Below are 22,890 nucleotides of genomic sequence, written 5' to 3' on the forward strand. Positions count from 1 at the left end.
CAATGCAAAACAGTCACAGGCAGGACTACACGGGACAGAAAGGGACCATGTTTGGGACACAAACACGATTACAGACTAGAAAAGTTTATAGAGTTAGTTATGAAACTCACTGGGTTCTGAGACTTACAGAGGTAGTTCTGAGACATCCTAGCCAGGCACATGACCCTGGTACCCCAATTTCCATCACAGTCAAACCCAGGTAAGTTCCTGAGGAGTACACTACCTCTTCCTGGCCAGGGGAGTCACAGCAAACACACTCAACCAGAGGGCCAAACTGTTCACGTCTGGATCTGTGTGGAGAGTAGGGTTCCTTCTGTAAGCCAGTCTTCTGCAAACATATTGCTCAGAATTGTAGCTCTTATACACACACACATCCACCATTGCAAGCCAATAACCTAGATCTAGCACATGTTCACTGGTCCCACACTGAGATTCCAAGACCAGGGACCATGACACCTTGAGGAAAGCCCCCTTTACCCTGTACTCTTTTGGTACACACACACACACACACACACACACACACACGAAAATAAAATGTGCCTTTTGTTTTCAAATAGCATTGTTTCTAATAAGTGAGTAGACTTAAAGTTTATTTCAACATTTTTGAAATTTTTTAATTAGAAGGGGCAAATCATATGTATGCATTTTTATAGATTGTTGGGGTGGGGTGATCTCCTAATTGATGATCTGTTCAGGCCATAAGCATACAATGGATTAAGGCCTCCATTTATTTACAAGCAGTGGTGGTGCTTCTAAAATGCACATTTTTACCTCACTGCTGTGTCTGTAAACCTTCTAAGTGCGTTTTTCCAATTATTTCACTTTTTGTTAATGATTGTCCCTCGAGCTTAGACAAGTCAAAGGTACAAGTAGACATCTAGTACTAATTGGAATAAGTATGTGAACAGAAATGCCTTGTGGCTCTAAGAATCGCATGACTCGTAGTAGTTTAGATTAAGCTTATCATCAATTTTTAAGTTGAGAGCTGCTGCAATCTAAACCATCTCAGGAGCGTCACAAAATTTCTTTGGTGAGAACAAAAACAGTGGGTCCTAAAGACACTAATCCTCCCCACCCCCCCAAAAAAACAACAAAACAAAGCCAATTCCATTCAAACTTTGTAAAACGTCCCATTGGAATACTCAACTTTCACTACCAAGGAAGAAGACTTGGACCCATCAACGTTCACTGTGAAGTTAGTTAGAAGACTTCCATCCACCCACTAACTAAAGCGCCTGAATTGTGCTTAAGCTATTCATAACGATGCATTCTTGAACTCTCCTGTAAATTCAGTTGTGGCTTAAAAAGACACTACTGCAGATTAAATGTTGTGGTCACATAAAGCACATTTAGCAACAAGTCTTTCAAAACCCCTCCCAGGGGGTAAAAAAATCACTACGTAAACCAGGTTCACTGCTCACAAATTCAATCCCACGGGCGGAGGGAACGATGGACGGGCAGCAGTTCCCCGACTGAGCACCAGAGGGCGCCGGACCGGCGAGTTCTCAGGCGGCAGAAGTCCGAGTGCAGGCAGAAGCCTTCCAGCCCGGGCACGCGCGGGGACCACCGCCTCGTCCGGAGGGTCAGCCCCAGCCCCCTCGCCCTTGACCCTCCGCCCCACTCAGGCTTTGCAGGCTCAGGAGCGAGCCCCCCACCACGCATGGACTCACCGCCAGCGGGACGTCAGCCGAGCGAGGCTGACAGGAGAAAGCGGCCCGGGGCGAGGAGCGGCCTCCCGCCGAGCTGTCAGCGCGCGGGAGCCACCAGAAGGGACTGACCACATCGCAGCGTGACTCGGGGCTGACGTCAACGTGCGGCTCCCTCCGAGTTTAACTTGTCCACTTCCCCGCTGACACCCGATTCCAGGAACTGTGATGACGTCGGCGCTTGCGCTCAATTAGCGGAGGAACAGACCATTCGGAATCCGGGAGGGGCGAATCGGGCGGGCGCGCAGGCCGCCCAGACCCCGCGGGCCGGCCCGGACCCCGGCTCGGTTCGGAGCCACCTGCGGAGCCGGCAATCCCGGCGGAGTCTCGGAGAACCCCTAGAGTGCGTATGTCTAACTCGGAACCCAGCTGAATTTGCAACAGGTTGCAGACGAAGTAACAGCTTATTTTGGGAGACTGGGGGTGGGGTTGGGTGGGGTGGGGTGCGGGGGCAGGAGGTCCAGAGAGCGAACGCGAGAGAGACTGGGGCGAAGAACCCAACACCCCGGAGAAGAGGGAGAAATGGACAGAAACTTCTCACTACCACTAGAAATGCAACTCTTTCACAAACACCAGCCGATCACAGTGCACCCTCCCTGAAACTGGACCAAGCACGGCAAACGCTGCGGGGGCCGCTGAAGAGCCCCTCTCGGAGTCTCACCTGTTTCATCCCCAGTCACAGCCATGATGGGCTTCTGCATGCAGGAGTGCCTTGTTTCGCTTATCGCGGTTCACCATAAAATGTTCCAAACCAGAAGGCATGTGCACACTAAGTAGCCGGGCTGACATCACAATGACATCACTAGCCTATCACTGCCATCAATGTGCTTGGTCACAGAAGAGCTCACTGAAACCAAAGCCCTGAAAACACTCTTCTCCCAATAAACCCTCGGAATGCTCTCGTTTGTCACTTCCACATGGAAATCTGTGCAGCGGGACTCCGGCAAAAAAAAAGTTTCACTAGCCTGTAGGGTGGCGGGGCTTTTTCCAATGGGGTGATTTTATTATTCCCGTGTCTATAGCTAGGTAAACAGGGAAGGAAAAAAAAAACTGGGCACGTTGCTCAGAACTCAAAGGAAGAAGGCATTTAAATTTGAGGGATTAAAAACAATCGACAGTCGCCCCCAAAAGACATTAGTATTTCATACACGTGTCTGTATTTATCAATGGAAAAACTCCTCAGCCACCTTTGTCCATGCCACAGTTTTCTTTGCTGAGCCATTAGGCAACACTATGAAACCCAGCTCGGCCTCCACTGTACAGGAGTTGATCATTTATGATAATGAAATATGGAGGGAAGGGGAGGAGAATCACTTTGTCAAAGAACCATGATATTTTATAGCATCTGTCCTTCAATATTCTGTGGAACCACATTAAGTTAATTAAAATAAGTATTTAGTCTTTTTGGGCCCATGAGACAGTAATTTTGTGTGGTTCAAACCTAATACATTATTTTATTGGATGAAAACCCCTTGAAAAGTTTTGTGACTTTTTCAAAAATATAGAAATAACCCAGTACTTGAAATGCACAGGAGTCTTATGCAAAAAAGAAAGAATAAAAATGATATAAGCTCTAAGAGCCCCCAATAAAATAATTTTTTAAAGCAAAATGTATATATACAAATAAATTGCAATAGTCATTCACCAATTTATTTCAAAGTTCAAAATGTTCAAAGAGATTTTTATCCATCATTTTCTCAAAATTGGTATCCGAGTGCTCAATAAACAGGAAGAGGCTTCAAAAAAGTTCTTGGGGAAAATTTCATGATTTATTTTTTCATTAAAAATTTATAAATAAAAGTAAATTTATAAATGAATTTTGTGAATTGGAGGGATGGCTTTAAACAATCAGATTATCTTTTCAGCCCAGTTGCCCATGAACCTTTTGAAGGCCCCACCCCACCCCCTGCATTAGGGTAAACCAGGCTGGGAGGAGGAAAGGAAAGGGAGAGGCTGGTTGCTTAGTGATTTCTGCTGTGAATAGACTCCCAGGATCAGTTAAGCTTAGTTAACCACTTCAAGGATAACTGGCCACATGATTGCAGAGGAAAAGTATTTCACTTTCTTTCAGTAAATGTTTATGGAACATGTATCTTCTGTTAGGAACTGTGCTAGGTAGCAGGGAAGCAAAGGTACCTGAAATACTGCTCTTCTTGTCCAACCTACCACTTAAGACTATGGTTCTCAACCTTCCTGACACCGTGACCCTTTCATACAGTTCCTCATGTGGTGCTGACCCCCCCCCAACCATAAGATTATTTTCGTTGCTACTTCATCACCGTCATTTTGCTACTGTTATGAATCGGGGAACCCCTGTGAAAGGGCTGCTCGACTCCCAAAGGGGTCGTGACCCACAGGTTGAGAACCGCTGACATGGTAGCTGGCCAGAGTCACAGTAGAGTGCCTGAGGCTCCCTATGAAGGTCCAACCACATAGGGGGTGGTCAGGGAAGGCTTCCAGGAGGAAGTGCTAAGGGAGATGAAACGGGAGTGATGCATAAACTCGGGGAAATGCTTCTGTCAGAGCAAACAGCTGTGTGTGAAGGCCCTAGAGATGGAGCAAGGGCAGGAGCAGCCGCAATAGAAGAAATCCAGCCACACACCAAAACCAAACGCGCTGCCATCACGTCAATGCTGACTCATGGCCGCCCCACAGACAGGGTAAGGACTGCCCCTGTGGGTTGCCAAGACTGTAACTCTTTCTGGGAACAGAAAGCCTCCTCTTTCTCCTGTGGAGCAGCTGGTGATTTCTAACTGCTGACCTTGCGGTTAGCAACCCAATGTGCAACCACACCACCACCAGGGCTGCACAGAGCTGCCTAAACTAGACCACGTGGTCCCTGTTCAGGATGGTGAACTCTCTAGCAGCAAGAGAGGTCCGACGCTGATAGAAGAGCTGCCCGTTTTACACACATGGCTGAACTGAAGCACAGAGTGTTAACAGAAAGGGCAGGGCTAGAGGCACACACTCTTGTCTTTATGAAAGATTAGCAGTTCCCAGGACACTGAGATGGATGAAGAAAGAAACTCTAGTGGAGCTTCCAGAAATAATTCCCAAGGAACTGGGCTGAGAAGGGGGCTGCTTTCTGGCAATGATTAGGGACATCAGGAAGCTGTTTCCTGACTACAGGCAGCCAGCTAACAGGCGGCACAAGGTGATCTGGTCTAGATAATGATTTTGGACCCAGGGGGAAGAATCCACCAAGCCGGTTTGGATGGAAAGGGATAGGGATGGTAAAGGGGGACACACAGGTTTCTGGTTTGAAGCAACAAAACCGAAAGTGGTAATATCTGGGGAAATGATGGAAAGAGTCAGCTATGGGACATCCAAGTTACCAGTCAGCGTCAGGGTCAGCATCATCACTTTCACTGAACCCATGGGGGGGGGGAGGGGAGGGGAAGTGAGGTTATCAAGGGAGAGTTTATCTAAGAAGCGGAGAAGCAGTGCCCAGGATGCAATGCTGAATAACATCACTGATATCTAGGAAACCAAGACCTAAAAGGAGACAGAGAGATAGTGGGGGCCGGGGAAACCACAGTACCAGGGGATGGAGGGTGGGGGTGGGGTGAGGTAGAGAGCAGCCAGCAACAATGCCAAACAATATTTTGAAGGATCGACTGAGTTGTTTAGGATTTGGGTACTCACCAATGAAAGGGATGGATGTGACCTTTCGGCATGAGGTTAGGGTGGAAAGTGAATAGGAAGTAAGCAGTCCCCTTAAGTTCCATAAGGCGTGACAAGAATGCTCACTGCCCAGCACAGAATTGGAGCTGGGGGTGACCAAGGGGTTTGCAAAAGAGAGAGAGGCCTAAAGATAAAAAGGCAAGAAACCAAATAGTACTTCTTGTGTATAATGCACAGACATTGATTCATAACCAACGGAATATTCAATAAGTGTACTTACTGTCTGCCATCGAGTCAATGCTGACTCATAGTGACCCTGGAGGACAGGGTCGAACTGCCCCTGGGGGTTTCCGGCACACTAAGTTTTTTTAAAAATCATTTTATTGGGGGCTCGTACCATTCTTATCACAATCCATCCATACATACATACATCGTGTCAGCACATATGTACATTTGTTGCCATTACCATTCTCAAGACATTTGCCTTCTACTTGAGCCCCTAATATCGGCTCGCAGTAAGTTTTTACAGGAGTCGAAAGCCCTTTTTTTCTCCCAAGAAGTGGCTGCTGGTTTTGAATTAGTTTTTAACAGCCCAATGAGTAACCACTACGCTTAAGTGTAGCTCGGTTGGTATATGAAACGTCAGTTTAAAGAAAACATTTTTTTACTCCAGCAATAACTAACTAGAAAACGTAATACAAAAATATGGTGTCACTCATAATCACAATAAAAAGCATTAAGCATTTAGGAACTAATTACACCAAGAATATGTGAGACTTCTATGGGGGAAAAGACCAAACTGTGAAGTGGGGAAAGTAAGGCCTGAATGCACAGGGGGGCATTCTGTTTTTTGCATAGGTCAACTTCACATTCTAAAGACTTTGAATCTCCAGAAATGAACCTATCAACGAAACGCAAGTTCCCTTTTGGTTTTATGTATTGAAAGGTTTTTAGGCACTGGGCCTTGTTCCAAAATGCCTCTGAAAGAATGACAGTTCACAAATACTGAAATGAGCTCTGAAAAAAAAAAGAAGTCAAAGAGCAGCTTGTCCCAGGAAACAGTAAAACAGGACAGTGCCGACATAAGAAAAGTGACCGATGGTACAAAGGAAGCGTTCCCATGCAGAACCCAGAACAGATGCGACCCTACACACATTAAGACGATTCCATAAGCCGATGGGAATGGACAAGCCACTGGAAGGGGAATGGGCTCCAGAAGAAACAGTGTCCACAAAGGGCCGGAGGGCTCAACTGCATTAAACCTCTCACGGTGAGAGGGAAGCCTGCACAGCTCGTAGAAGAGAATGTCGAAGAATATCTGCGTGACTTTTAGGTGAAAAAGCCTTCTTAAGTAACTCCCTGAGCCCAGTGAGTATTATCTATGCAAAACAGAACAACGACAAAAAATTATCTTTGTTGCTAACGAATGAATCCGCTTTGCTTACATATTTCCCATGAAAAGGGGCAAAATGTTAAGAAATGATTTACCGATTATGCCCTTAAATATAAAAGAACTGTGAGCTGTAACAGTTGACTTAGAAGACAAGAATAACAAAAAACATTTGAGAGAAAAGTACTAGGTAAGTATGTGATCTTCCCCGTGCCGGGTCACTTTCTTCCATTTTTCAGATATTTTTACCATCTGCTGCATAACCTCTCAAAGACCTAGGATTAAATTACTACACGATTCACCAATTATAATTCTACTTCTCTCCACACATGCAAGATTTTCAAACTGAAAAAAAAAAAACCCCACAAAACAGTATTACTACTCTAAAAATTAGTAATATATCCTAAGTCTATCAAGAAGGTTGAGAATTAAATTAAAACACAGGATTTTCAAAGGTTGTATTAAACACAACTATTAGTATTACTGGAAGAAGCCCTGTTGGAAATGCTTAAATGCATTCAGCTGATAAAGCTGTGTCAGTGGATCGAATACAGGAGCCCCTAATGGGGAAAACAAAATTGAACGTCTGTTTTCATGACGAGCATCCTTGGACATCCTAGCGGGCGGTTCTACATGGCCCTAGGGGCTTATTTTTCTATTTCATGATAGTGACCATAAACACAAGTGAACGAAATGAAAAGCATGTGTAACTCAACCTCAATTGAAATCTTAACACATTGCCATAGTCTGACTCCCAGCAACCCTACAGGACAGAGGAGAGCTGCTGCGGGCGTCACAGAAGCAGGTGCACATCTTTCTCCCAGGAGTAGCTGGGGTTTCAAGCTTTAGCTTCGCAGGCAGTGCTTCACCACTATCCTCTCTGGAACCCTGGTAGTCGTGAGACCGTCCCTGGGGATATACCGCAACTGTTTCATGTCACTATTGTTAGCTTCGAGAAGGGCTAGAATGGGTGGGTACCTCAGAATTGGAATATCTAAGAATGTTTTGTTCTTCTTAAAGAGGAGTTGTCTGGAAATTATATTTAAGCAGGGTGGAAACAACACAAAACACACGTGAGACACTGTGGACTCTGTGCGTCTTCACAGATTAGATAATGTTAGCAATGTATTTGGAAACCCAAGGGTAAGTCAGTACTGCTACTACAGGATTCTGGTTCATACATAGCAGGTTTATTCCACACAGAACAAGTGTAAACATGTCTCTGATCAGCGGATGACTACAGACAAGCTCTCTCAGTACTGCACTTGTTTTCATCTCATTAGAGTGCCTTCCAGACCGGGGAAAAGCTACTTGGACTAAGATCGAGTTTTTAACCAAACACAGTGCACAGGCACTCAAGCCACTGAAGCTCTGCAGCAAATTTACATGAACACGGCCCCATATTTCTTCTTCTTTTTCAAAATCATTTTATTGGGGGCTCATACAACTCTTATCACAATCCATACACACATCCACTATGTAAAGTACATTTGTACATTCGTTACCCTCATTATTCTCAAAGCATTTGCTTTCCATGTAAGCCCCTGGCATCAGCTTCTTACTTTTTCCCCTCCCTCCCTACTCCCCCTCCCTCACGAACCCTTGATAATTTATAAATTACTATTTTGTCATATCTTACACTGTCTGAAGTCTCCATTCACCCACTTTTCTGTTGCTCGTCCCCCGAGGAGGTTATATGTAGATCCCTGTAATTGGTTCCCCCTTTCTACCCTACCTTCCCTCCACCCTCCCAGTATCGCCACTTGCTCACCACTGGTCCTGAAGGGATCACCCATCCTAGATTCCGTTTCTAGTTCCTATTTGTACCAGTGTACATCCTCTGGTCTAGCCAGATTTTTTAGGTAGAATTGGGATCATGATAGAGGGAGAGGGGGGAAGGAAGCATTTAGGAACTAGAGGAAAGTTGTATGTTTCATCGTTGCTACACTGCACCCTGACTGGCTCGTCCCCTCCCGCGACCCTTCCATAAGGGGATGTCCAGTTGCCTACACATGGGCTTTGGGTCCCCATTCCACACTCACCCTCATTCATAATGAACAGGATTTTTTTGTTATTTGATGCCTGATAACTGATCCCTTAGGCACCTCGTCATCACACAGGCTGGTGTGCTTCTTCCATGTGGGCTTTATAGCTTCCCAGCTAGGTGGCCGCTTGTTCACCTTCAAGCAAGACCCCAGACGCTATATCTTTTGATCAGCTTTCTTCACATTTGCTTATGCACCTGCTTTATCTTCAGCGATTGTGTTGGGAAGGTGAGCATCATAGAATGCCAATTTAATAGAACAAAGTGTTCTTGCATTGAGGGAGTACTTGAGTGGAGGCCCAATGTCCATCTGCTACCTTAATATTAAACCTATAAATACATGCACATAGATCTATTTCCCCATCCTCATATATATGTACATATGGACATGCCTCTATCTAGACCTCTATAAATGCCCTTTGCCTCCTAGCTCTTTCCTCTATTTCCTTTGACTTTCCTCTTGTCCCACTATTATCATGCTCAGCCTTCACTTGGGTTTCAGTCATTCCTGACAGCCCTATATTTCTATTTATTTATTTTGGGAAACAATTTTTAGATGGATCAACCATTTTATGGAAGGCTAGGGAGACCATAAAGATGAGTAAAGAGAACAGACTATCAACCACGACCAATAGACTGAAGTTCTCAGACTGGGAGAAGGGCACCTGAGAATCTTGCAGAGTTCAGTGGCAGTCGTCACTGAAGTGGGGAGCTCACCTGGTTGGGCATCTCCAGTTTTAAACAAACAGCTTAGCTCTTGCCAAAAAGTTCTAAGAGGTGATCTTTCCTCCTCCTTTTTAGCAAGATCAACGCTAACAGAGACACTTTCATAGGACCAACTGGAACTGGAACCGAAGCTTGGATCTACTAATAGGATTCAGAGAGCAAAGTCCAATCAAAACAGTTCCTTCCAATGAGGTCATATGAATAGGCTCCCTGGAAGGACAGACACAGGACAATCACGGGGACTTATGGAGACGTTTTAGGAAAAATGGGCATTCTGCTGGTGAGAAAAATGCCAGTAAAATTGCAGAGGGCATTTTTTTCTCATCAAGACCATGTATCGGCTCACCCTTCAAGGGTGGCGAGCACTGTCCTACAAGAGCTTTGTTGGCAAACCTTACCCCGTCCACCCCACAGCTCCGCTCATGCCCCTTCCGACAGACTTCTTTCTGTTCTCCACACTTAGCGTAGAGGAATTGAGTTCTTTGATTGACCTAGTATACGTCAAAGCGAGCGCCGGCTTCTTTGGGGGAAGGGCAGAGAAATGGAAACACCATCCTCAGAAGCGGATAAACCGAGGTGGGTCACCGGTTCAAAAGCAGTAGCTTCCCACGTTGGTATTTTTGTTTACTAAAAGGGGTCTATGATTTTTATAGTAATACGGATCCTCATACATTTGGGATAGTTACTTCATTAAAATATTCATTCATGTTTGCAACTCCCCTTTCCCATCATCCTATACGAAATGAACCTTTCTTTAGAACCATATGATGTTAAAACGTAAAAGTCACTCAATTTCTTGACCTTGTTATGCAATGTACTAACGTAGGGTCCTAAATTAAATGACTGCACTAATCAAGCCTTGTTAGTGCCTCCCTGCCCCCTCCCCACCCAGCCCCGACCACCCCCTGCAGCAGTCTACCTGCTGTGTATTTCAGAAAGCTCTAAAACCGCCACTGAATGGTGCGACAATGGTAATCCATGGGTAATCTAAATGTATTAGATGAATAAACTATACCTTGAACAACCACCTGGCTGCCTGGGACAAAGAACTGCTGTGTGCCATCGGCTGCTTGGGCTGCGTACTGTACAATTGTAGCACCTGGTGGAGGAGCTCCTGAATTTGTCATGGTTAATGCCTGCAGTCCCTGAACACCATCAGATCCTGGGTTAGAAATCTGGATTGCTCCACCTTGCGCTATAGCAACTTAACAGAAAAAGAAAAGAAGCGTTAGCGAGTTTCAGGATTGACCGTGAATAATCCCCTACTGGGGAGAGTACGCTGGGCCTACTGATTACCATTGCTTCTCATGTTCAAGTTGCCCTTGTTTCTCTGTGAAGACTCAGGATCACCCGTTTCCTGATGGGGCAACACTCAGCGAGGTTATGTTTATGCACACACGGCTACGTATATACTCAAGAGTAGTAGTTTGGAGTTCATAGACTACCGAAGTTCCTCCTGCCGGGCACCCGGCCAACTTAATCGTTTCAGACGAAGGGTGAAGAGAGCAGTAAGGGGAAGAGCCCAGCTGCTTGATTTTCTCCATTTGCTCAGATATTTTGGGTTATAAACAATGTTCGAGAAATGGTCCATGAGCTTTCTTACTCGAGCACCATAATCACAGTGAAGGCACAGGGTGCCTCCATTCTTCACAAATGAAGTCACTTTTACAGGAATAAATAGAACGTGTCTGGGTGTTGAAGTTCAATGTTAGAAAGCTGTGACCTTCACCACTTTGTCTATGTCAGAAAATACTGGGATATAAAATGTGAAGTTGGAAATCACCTTAAAATTAAAAGGTCAAAGGACTGGAAGAATTTGTGCTACAATATTTATCTCTATGAAGAGTCTTGAATAACCGCAGCCCATAGCAACAAATATAAGAGGTAGAATTTCTCTAAATACTGAGAATTGCCAGCCATGCTTAAAAGTAACATTAACCCAAAGAATAGTTGAGCAAATGTTTTAAAATTACACTCCAGTAGACAAGTACTGTACAAATTATCTGAGGGGATTTTAATATAAGGATTACATATTCAGGTTTGAGCACAGGAGACTCAGAATCAAGTACCTAACTAGATTTTATAATGAAAGAAAGAAACAAACAAAAGACCCATCACTAGAACACAACTCAATTTTAATGCTTTGTAAAAATGTTAAAGTAGTGTCTAACATGCACTCTGAATATCTCCAATGTATCTCCAAAGGCTTAAATAACATCCAAACAAAAGACTGAAGTGTGGGCCCAATAGGGTAAACCTGTCAAGAACTATGGAAAAAGGAACAGCAGCAACATGGAACCCTTCAAAGAAGTCTTGATCGAAACTTCCCTGTCTCACAGAAACGATACACATTCGTAAAAGGACCTCAGTCTCATTCACTGAGATGCAGATGAGACTACATGCGAGAGAAACTGAAGAGTGACACGGATGAGGAATCCTGGGAGTGTGTGTGTGTGTGTGTGTGTGTGTGTGTGTGATTATTTCCCTGGCCCACCTACACCATCACATTCTGTACAAATTCTTCAAAAGAGATTCAACAAGGACGCTCCAAAAATTTCATGGGTCTCAAGATTCACCCTGTGCAATAAAACGGTTGAGGAAAGATCTATCAGTGTCTATTTTCTTAAAAGGGAAGATGAAGAAAGACGAGCTTTCTTGAATCTGCATGGCTGGTCATGAATGCAGTTCCTATGTTGTCATGCATGAGGTTCCCCGCCCCCCCCCCCAAAAAAACAAACACCTCCATTATCCTTTTTAAAAAAATCATGGATCATTTCATTTTCTTTTATTCTTCGGTCAATTGCTTACTACTTCTTTTTTCTTTTAATTTAAAGCTCAGACCCTGACTCAGAGGCTCTCCCTTGTGCTCATCTTGAACATTTAAGTGTGGACATTCTTTGGGAAAAGGGCCAGCTTTCTCTTGGTAAAGTTGACCGAGCAAGGTTTTGTTTGCGAGTCTTTTCATTGCAATTGGCTTGAGGGTGACTTTAAATATGAATAAAACATTTCCAGACTTATATGCAGGTTTATAGTTAAGAGGCCAGCATCAAATTAAAGGAGACCTCAGACAAAGCTTCATTGATTAATATTCTACCCTTCATCTGTCATCAGCTTTGTCAAAGCCTTCAATCCTTCCCGCACTCCTCCTTTTCTTCTTCCTTTGTAGAAGAACTGTGAAACGCCACCATTGACATCACGGGCTCTCACACTTACTTGGTCTACCACCGTCTTTACAGAAATATAAGATCACTCAGCAGCCTCCAGGCAACTAAAAACCATTTGCACTGTAACCCAGAGTCCAGTCACACCCTGCATTGTTCCAGCATCCCCAGTAGCACCCACTTTAGGAGACACCATTTTCAACGAAAAAAAAAATCCTTTTTGTCAAAGAGCTGGATTTCTCTCTGATATTAATTTGAAATAGTGTTAATCCTGTTAATAGTTCTTCGTAAGAAGTACTCAATGGTCACTTTACAGTGGAAGTAGCAGAATTTTGTGCCCCATGAGCTTTTAAAGAAATTTTTGTCTAGACTAGCCAACTCGATCCAGGAGATGGCATATTAACAGACTTGAATCCATTACTAATGGAAACTGAAGTTATGTTATATATAGCAGCTGGGTAAAGAAATAATACGTATTCTGCCTGAGTTCTAATCAATACATCTACCAATTTTGACTCCTCTACCAACAGGAATGTATATGGCCTTTGTTACTTTGTACCATATGCCAACCCAGAAAAGCATTATCAAAGGTGAGGCCCCTAAGTAAAATTAGTAGTGGTCTCAATAAAGGCCAGTTTTTAATTTAAAAATGCTAAGTCAGATGTGATAGCTGGGATTTGTTTGTAAATACTCCTGGGGTATAAGGAGAGGTTTGAAAGTGAGTGGGCAGAAAAAAATCAAAATCCTCTCCATTTATATTTGCCAGAATTTCCATATTAAAATTTTTTCCATATTTAATAACTAATTAGCTAAAGCAAAATATGTCAGATTAATCTCATTTAGTTAAGTTTATCTCCCTCCCCCTACTGATTAAATCATGTTTACTGAAAGCATATTATGTTCTCTATTTTGCAATCTGAAAAGTTTCTTGTCAACTTTTTTTTAAACACACACACATACACATGCCTATTCTTAATATCCTGGACTATTAGGAAATCTGATTTATTGTCAATGAGATAACAATTTGAACAGGAAGGTCCTCTGTTATTGGGTAATGGCAAAATCAAAGCTCGGCTAAAGTATGAGACTCGTTGGTGGAACATTTTCCGCCCCGAGTCTGAGTGTGTGAGATGCCTTCAGCTTTCGTCTCCCACACGATGGAGTGGCCAGAGGATAAATGGTACAAGAAAACGGAGTGTTGCTATGTCAGCGCTTGACAGGAAAAGAAGAGAGCGTTTTGGTTGGATGATGGGACGAGGTTAACTGAAAAGAGAAAGGACAGATTGTGTTTTATGTACTTAGCTTGTGGTTTTTATCCTTGAAAGCAGCTGCTCTCCCCTCAGATTTACGAATCCCAAAGCCTTCCATCTTATTAGACTCGAAAAACTAAAGTCTACCATTGGCATCTGATCCCAGACTTCATTTAACCCCTACTGGATTCCCAGCTTAAATTAGTGAGGAAGTGTAGCTATCCTTTCAAGACATTTATTGGTGCCTGCTGTGTGTGAGACCTTTTGCTGAAATGATGCTCACACCGGACACTGCCTATTTAAACACACTTTCTGTGACATCAGACTCCATGCCCACTAGGAATGTGTATTCACATATGAGGGGCTTCAAAACGTTCATGGAAAATAACGGCGAGCTCAGGCTAATATCTCCCTCATCCAAATGACAGGGCTCTGTAGTTGTCATGTCTTGGTCCAATGTAAGACTTAAGAATTCTTACAACTCGACAAAGGCTCCCGGGTGTCTTTTTTTAATGGTGGGTTTTAGATTTCCCAACTGACTGCTAGTGTATTAAGAATGCTAGTAATTAGGCTCATTCTACTAAGGTTCATAGTAAAACAAAGTAGAAACAGGCAGAGAGTTAAAGGATATGTACACAATAATTTGACGTCTTGGGTGACAGGTAGCGCTTAAATGGAAAGGGAGTAGGTAGGATATAGGAGGTGAAGGACAGGGGAAAAAAAGGCTTGTCTTTAGAGAAAACAGAGTGTCTAAAGACACTTCCACCCAAACCTTTCAATCTCTGTAGTAGCCACTGCCATGCTGTTTTGGGATTCACCCTCATTTGATGCATATTGTAAAGGTCTTATGAAGCAAGTCACATGTTTTGCTAATTCTAGAATTATCTGGACCACCATACTGATGCATTCGTAAATAATCTCCACCAGACTAGACTTTCTTTGAGTCAATATTACTTAATTATCATGCAACACAACCATCATGGAGACCAGTAACTTTCACTGAAGATTTCCCTAAGGAAGCTCACTTACTTAATGTTACAATCATGAATGCCTGCCTACTTTAAGTTATTTTTCTCAACCCCAGAGAACACCTAGTCCAACTTTCATGTCATAGTTTTTTCCATTAAAAAAAAGTTGAAATAATAAAGAAACTTCTTTCAAATACCTTTTATCATTCCAAAGTCTAAAAAAACTGTCTATAAATGAGAAAACCAGTCTGTTTATCAGTATTTTATTTCAACTGTGGCACAGACTTGGTTCTTTTTGTTTTTTTTTTTTCTTTTTGTTTTTAATTTCAACTATACCGAAATAAAAATAGAGTTCATCACACACACACGTGTCAGGAACTCTATTTTATATTTTGTTTTATATATTTATATATATAATTATATATTATTATGTATATATTTTTAAAGAAAACAAAATAAGGGGTAAGTTACATTTGTGGATTAAAATTGAGCAAAGACTAAAATCTAAAAAGCTTTTTTGCAACAGAAGACCACGAAGGGTCTCAAAAATAGGTACCTATCAATTGACAGACAGACAGTCTAGCAAAATCAACATTGCTACTTTAAGAAGCAAAGGATCCCGTGCTTGTTTTCATTCCTAAATATTTAGGCGTAACACGAAATGATGAGCCATGATCCAGACAAATGGATCTGGTATAGTATACATTTACCTTCAATTAAGTCACTGCTTTGAGTATTGCTGTCTCAAATGAAAAAGAAAAAGTGCATATAAACAAATGCGGCTAAAGCAAGACCAAACGAGAGCCACTCTTGTCCGGCTGAGTTCTACTCCTAATAACCCTGGAGGAGAACTAAGAGACAGCCCTGCAGGGAGTTGAAGGCTGTAGTCCTAAAGGCAGCAGTCGGCCATTTCTTTCTGCTGCAGAGCTGCGGCTGGGCGCCCACTACCACTTTCACTTAGCAGCTGCACCATCTCACCACCTGGCCTCTGAAGGTTGCTTAAGGGCCTAGGAATGTATTTTCCAACAAAGGCAACAGACATCTCTGAAACCCTTGAACATGAACCAATACATGGCCTGCACTGCGAACCACCACCACCTCTTCCTCTTTAAAAACAATGGCCAGGATCATACTGTATTGATCCGAATTAAGAAATCTAAACAAGTGCGAGTCCATGACCTCTTCTGGGGCCAAGAAACAATGATCTAACTTCTAAACATTTGCTTTTTTTAGCTCCTAACCCGGACTTCTGACTCTACCTCCTTCCACCAACCCTCCTCCCACCTCCACCCCCAAGGGAAGGTTAAAGGGGCCAGTCAGTGAGAGCACCGCACAGGGAATGAAGCCCCACCTGGCTGGGGACAACGGCTTACTGACCGCTGGCTGGTGGAGTAGTAGGACGTTCTCTTCCCTCCCCACGGATCTGTTTCCTCCTTGTGACCCCACACTAACACCAAAGTTTGGGCAGCTTGGTATTATTCCCACTTCAAAGACAAAAAAACAAAACAAAAAACCCGCCCTGAGATGTAAAAACTAAAGCTTTGGGCTCAAGTAGGAAGAAAATGTTTGAGAATGATGATGGCAACAAATGTACAAATGTGCTTGACACAATGGATGGATGGATGGACAGTGATTAAGAGTTGTATGAGCCCCAATAAAATGATAAAGAGAGGAAGAACGAAAGAAAGAAAGTGGAGAGCAAATGCTTTGAAAATGATTAGGGCAAAGAATGTACAAATGTGCTTTATGTAACAAATGTGCTTTATATGTATATGTATGGATTGTGATAAGAGTTGTATGAACCCCTAATAAAATGTTTTAAAAAAAAAACAGAAAAAAAAAAGAAAGAAAGAAAGCTTCTTGCCCTGACATTCGAGGTCTCAGAGACTAAAACCAGAAGCCAAGTCTCTGGGCCCCCAGGCACAAGGCTCCTGCCCTCCCTGGTGCCCCGCTCCCACGTTCTTTCACCCCACCATGCTTTCAGGGTTTCCGTGTCCAGCTAAGACCCCAGGCAAATTAACCAGCACTCTCCTCCTTGCAGAGTACCATGTACAGGGCGCTCTTGGTCCTTATCAGAATAACTGGGCAGTATTCAGATGTGCCAGGGAAAATATAGGATGGTGCCCTGGAGATGGAACTTGAAGATGTCTTTGTAGCATTCCAGCTGTCATTTCCCACCTTGCCTCTGCCGTGTCACAAATAACAAACAATAATAGCACGTGTAGAGCTGTTCAAGGTCAGAGCTGACCAGCAAGGAGGATCCCATGTGAGCTGCCTGTCTGAGGCCAAGGGAGGCAAGTGCTCCGCATACCGGCACCTGCTGGCGGCAGTGCAGAGGCCTGACACCCCGTCGAACAATCCCACTTGGGCAAACAGACCAGAGGACTCTCAAGGTCCAGCTTGGGAGTTTTTCTTCTCCTAATATTGATTTCAACTAAAATGATCCATTCAATGGCTAAATTTTTAAAAAAGATACACCATTTCTTTCATTCTCTTTCAAGAAAAACCACAGCACAAATTAATACAGCAGAGGGTAATGAAAACAAGATCGCATTTAAAACATAATTTCCAAACACAAACAGATCACCTTGAGATTAGAAAGCACCGTGTGCAGTTGTTGGGAACAAGAGCCGAGGAGAATGCAACACAGACCTTTTAATCTGACAGTGTTCATATGCCCCATTTAGATCACAAACACGCAGTCCTTCATTTCCCTTAAAGATGGAAACACACATCCACAGAGGAAGAACTGCCCCTCGCCTGACTTTCACCCCGCAACTTTTGTCTACATCCAGTAATAAGAGGTGTGTACTTTTTGGTCGAAGAGCCCCAAATAAAATGATCTTTACAACAAAAAAAGAAAAGAAATGTGTACTTGTAAGCGGTGTAGCACAGGTGCTAATCCAAATCCCTCACTGTGTATGTAATGCAGACTTTTCACTCAACAACGCGCAGTTTACGGTGGGCTGAGTGGCCTGGTTTCGTGCCACAGCTTGGGGTGGGTACTTCACTGTCACCGAGGCGTTAAAGCTAGACCTACGTTGTACCACATTGTAGCATACGTACTGTATTGCCCCGTGCTGGTCTGATATATGCTGGTGGGCACTGCCATGGTGGCAATGTTAGGTGGCGGTCCCTCTTCCTCTGGTTTTTCTTCTTCAATCTTGGGAACACCAGGCACATCAGAGGAAAGTTCATTCAGTATTTTTCTAAAATAAAAATATTACAATATCCATAATTAAAGGTAAGGGGTGGGAGAAGGGGTTCGAAACAGCAAAACTACAACAACAGGCTTGATGTATAAATCATTCTCTTTCGACAAAGTACCAGCAAAGTAGGAAACATCATTAACTTACCTATAAGAGGGTCTTCGTGAAAGGATTTCTCTACGTTTATGAGAATCAATTACACCTTCTGATTCTGCAGATTCATCTGTCTCTGCAATTGTTGCTACCTATAATACAAGAGTTTCTGAAATGCATCATAAAAGAGACGAGCTTCTCTCCCTCACTCAACCAGCAATGCAAGAGTGTAGGTGTGCAAACTACAAGCCAGGCGCTACGGTGGGGACCAGGCTACAGAACGTGGGGAACCCTCAACATGGAAACTCGCCGAGCCAGGCCAGGAGAGACAGCAACCCTGACCGTGTAGAACCAGCCGGTGAATAAGGGAACGTGGAGGTGACTGGTACAGGCTAATGAAAGTCTACAGAAAGGCAATGGGGAGATGCGGGTGAGGACGCGCAGGAGACTGCGCATCACCTCTAAGATCATAAGCTGAAAGTGCCCTTAGAGTTCCAACAAGGAGTGAGAAAGTGACTGACAGAAACCGAGCAAAGCACCTGGGTTTCCTAGTTACATGCCAGCGTCAGGATTACACTGGTGGCGTTGAGTTGGGTCTTCAAATTAGGGATTAAGATGCACTGCCATTGAGCCAACTATGACTCATAGAGACCTGAAAGAACAGGGTAGCACTGCCCCTGTGGGTTTCTGAGACTGTAAGTCTTTACCGGAGCAGAAAGCCTTGTTTGGCTCCTGCCGAGCAGCTGGTGGATTCGAACTGCTGAGAGTAAAAAGCCTTGTTTGGCTCCTGCTGAGCAGCTGGTACATTTGAACTGCTGACCTTTCATTAGCAGTCCAACCTGTAACTCACTACAGCACTAGAGTTGCTTCAAATTAGGGATTAGATATACACAAAAGAGAAAGAAGACTGGTGCAGGAAAAAAATAAATAAAGAAGCTTGGTTAAAATTAGGATTTCTATTATAAGATGGGAATGTGATGGTAGTAATGGTCAAGAAAATACATTTTCCCTTAAAAAAAGAGCAGAGATTTAAACACGATTTCATTTTTCATATCAAGTAGTATTTTATGCAATAACAATAACATGATTACTAAAAAAGTTGGAAACCTAAAAACCAGTGAATTCTCCAACATTATTGTACTCATTTAATATATTCAGCCATTTAATTCTGAGAGCTTAAGGCCATTCCGAACTTAAACCAATCAAGTATTTGAATTACATGGGAATTGGACCTGGACAAACCCAAAAGAGTGTGTTAAAATATCAACAATGCAGCAATGTAGAGAACCAGAAAGATGGAACTCCCAGCCCACATGGATACGTGTATGACCATGTAGTCCTAGACACCCAACACTCCCACAATGGTAATGAAGACTTACTGGAAAAACCACTGCTGCACTGAGATAACCTTATATCAACACCAAGTAATTTTTTTTATGGTACACTGAGGTTTCTACACAACTTTCATGTAATCATCACAACACCCCTTGTTTCTCATTTACCCATTTCAGAGAAAACAGAAGCGACCAAGCAGCTTGCCCATTGGCCAACAGGGAGGCATGCTAAGACCCTCCTGAGCAGCACCTATCTCTCTAACTTTCCTTCAACAAGAGCCTACTGAACACAAGATGACGCTTTCCTCCTATGCCAATCCGGTTAAAACTAGACCTCAATAGATAGTTTACCCCGGTAAAAGTCAGAACACAAAGAGGATGGCAGAAAGACTTCCTTAGCACACAACATGGGTTAGAACAAGTCAGACACCTGGAAGGTCAGGCCATCGAGGAAACCCAATGGGCAACACACCAACAGCCTGTGACAAAGGGAGCATGCTTTGATGGCTGTAAATCTCCCATTTTCAATATCGTGTTGTAGCCCTTACTCTTACTCCAGAATAAACAATACTCAGAGGCAAGAGAAGGACAGGACTGATAAATAATGCTCATCTTCTGTTTTCCTCACAGATTTTTTTCTTCATCAATTAATCAGGTTCAAATGACACATTTAAATAATGACAACACACTGACCTACAAGAGCAATAGAAATAAATTCCATTAACAAGAAGACTATGCTTCAAAAATGCACCCATAAAAACTACCGATGTAGTCATTAACACGTACTTATGCATACACCCACACAAAAGTTGTAGCGGCAAGGAATTTGAAAAACTATGACCAACCATGATGGTAGTAAATAATAAAATAAATCTCTGGAAGAACACCACAATTATAATGTCTACTAAAGCCACCATTTAATCTGAGAGGAATGTGTGATGTACAGCCTTATGCTATGGTGCCACCAATACATCATGAGCCAGCACTGATGTAGTCTCTCATCATAAGTAAATTTCTACCTCTCACTACCCCGAGTGTTCATAAAAGCAGCATAGGAAATGCAACTTTTCTATTACTCTGCTTATCAGACAACTTCTCCAGAGAACCTTCCAAATATCTTTAAGCATCGAAGGGCAGCTTCGCTAAATAAACACTAGCTTGAGCCCAGAGCAACATCCGAGTACAAAGTAAATTGGCATCGGAAAAGGGCTCATTGTGCAAATTCGGCACTGACAAGACTGCAAACCCTTAAGTGAGGCTTGGTATATGTGTCAGGCAGGGCGGGATGTGCTACACACATTCAAAAAAGAAATCTCCCAAATGTCTAATGGCATTATTTTGCACTTACAAGTTTCACGAAGAATCATACAGTAAATGACAAAACTGATGAGGGGAAATGAGGCTCGAGAGAAAGCCAAAGCCAAGTCACCCAGGATGGACGCTAACCTGAACAGTCTGTATTGGTGGTGACTGGATAACCGATGACTGTGCTGTTGGAAGGACTCCCGGGACTTGGACAGTTTGGCCCGAAGGTAACTGCACTAGCGTTACAGCTGGGGAGCCTCTTCCGGTGCCTGATCCAGCTACAGAAACCTGCAAAAACGACCATCATTGAGGGTTATGGCTGAGCCTTGCTGGGTGGTTCTTGTGTTCTTGTTGGCTGGTTGGTTTTGATAAATCTCGTTCACTATTCTGACTGATCAGTCTTTCTTTCCTGTTCCCTGCTTCTAAGAAATGGCAACCCAGCGGTGGTACTTACCATTAGGAGGTAGTCACTGTCCTAGAACAGTCATTCTCTGATGTGATAAATGTTAAAGAACCCATGCTCCTCATTTCAGTTCCCATGCTTCGGTGGCTAAGAATGTTCCCAGCAGGGAGTTCTCAGGCAGTTAAACTACCTCACTACGAGCTCACGACTACTAACAGTGACACCTTTTCAGGCCCAACTATAAAGTGCCCTCTCTCACTCTTCAAACTCCAAGTGTACTGAGAGCAATGGAAGACAGAACCTAAACATACTGAGTTATTTTTTAACAGCTGAAACAGTTGGGCATATGATGTTTTATTGCTAGATGAAAGCTGATACCTTTCCTCTCAGATGATGAAAATCAGTCACTTTTGTGCCCCTATAATTACAAGAGCAAGCACAGGTCAGATCAAAGAAATTGTTATTTTTAGCAGGACCTCTGATGCCCGTTAGTGTCTCTGAGCTAACCCCTGGGCGCTGGTGTCGCCTCCCCCACTTTTACTCTCCCCGGCGAGAGAAGCTGAGAACCATCTCTCAGTGTGGATGGCAGAGGCAAGTACAGCCAGCTCGAAGCTGCTACGTTGAGGGCTTTCAAGTGGGAGCCCTTCCGGCAAGAATGCAGCAATCTCCCTCCAAGTTCCTTCATTTGCAAACAACTCTGTCCTCTAGGGAAGTGTAATCTTATTAACTTTTCTTAAAGACTCACCCTTCATTTTCCTATGACTTATTCAAAGCTGTCCGGGACTCCGGAAATGAAATGAACCACCAGGTTTCTGTCCCGCGTCACAGTAGAACCACAGGGTCTCTGAAGGAGGCCTCTGTGTGACCTCACTTTAAGGAACACCCAGCCGTTTCCATCTTTTATGCTAATACATCAGAATTCCCCCACACTAGGCTTATAACTAATCATTTTAATACTTATTTACAACACTGTTCCCTTGGCAACCTGAAAGTAAACCATCCATGCCAGATTCCACATGTGTTGAAGGTAGGATGAAACAGCCAAGAAACAACAACACGCTGAACAATAGAGGCCTAGTGACTCCATTGTGCTGGTCATCAATGTCACAGTGGCACAGAACAGAAAAACCAGTGTGGGCCGGAACCGTTCACGAGGCTTGGACTGGAAGCCAGAACCTGAGCTGGCCTTGGAAAGGAGCCTAGCTAAGGGTTGAAAAGAACGTGAGAAACTAGGACAGGAGACACCCCATCTGCAACTGCAGGGCTACACGCAGTCCATCTGCCCCTGCAGTACACACTGCCCAACTTCCATTTTCACAAGAACAGAAAATGCTTATTCTATAACAAAATCAGTTGAATTAACAATTACAAGTTTAAAAAGACTCTATGGGTGTGAATTACAAAAAGGCCATCCCACTGTGTTGTCCAATCACCAAGAAGCATTCCTCTTTTGCATACCACTAATTCTGTAACAGGCTTTCCCAGAGGGAGGCAATGCCTACGTCTCCCTTCTCCCCCCATCAGTGCTAGAACCAGCCTCGTCTCAAAAGCAGATACCTATACTTTATCCCACATTAAAGGTGGTAACACAAAAGTTGCAGGGGTTGCCATTTTTTTTTCTTATTTGCCCATGTGGGCAAATAAGCCCACATGGAAGCATACCAGTCTGTGTGATCA

At 43.5% G+C, this 22,890-nt stretch overlaps 1 protein-coding gene across 11 annotated transcripts in view; it reads right to left on the bottom strand.

The window, feature by feature from the left end:
- The window catches only part of CREM (cAMP responsive element modulator), an 89,564-nt gene that overhangs the window by 13,938 nt on the left and 52,736 nt on the right, over positions 1-22,890 (bottom strand). For 2 of the 11 annotated variants that reach the window (XM_075550277.1, XM_075550276.1), the window contains exons 4-7: positions 20,952-21,098; positions 18,226-18,323; positions 17,936-18,078; positions 10,506-10,694 (exon numbers count right to left, since the gene is read on the bottom strand). The exons of 1 other annotated variant lie outside the window; for it this stretch is intronic. In XM_075550277.1, coding sequence (XP_075406392.1) covers positions 10,506-10,694; positions 17,936-18,078; positions 18,226-18,323; positions 20,952-21,098 — 577 coding nt within the window. Of the gene's footprint in view, positions 1-1,670; positions 2,027-2,367; positions 2,470-10,505; positions 10,695-17,935; positions 18,079-18,225; positions 18,324-20,951; positions 21,099-22,890 lie in introns of those variants that run through there. 8 more of the 11 variants (XM_075550280.1, XM_075550279.1, XM_075550286.1 and 5 more) reach the window with 6 other exon arrangements.

This window comes from Tenrec ecaudatus, chromosome 5 (assembly GCF_050624435.1).
Source record: "Tenrec ecaudatus isolate mTenEca1 chromosome 5, mTenEca1.hap1, whole genome shotgun sequence".
NCBI lineage: Eukaryota > Metazoa > Chordata > Mammalia > Afrosoricida > Tenrecidae > Tenrec > Tenrec ecaudatus.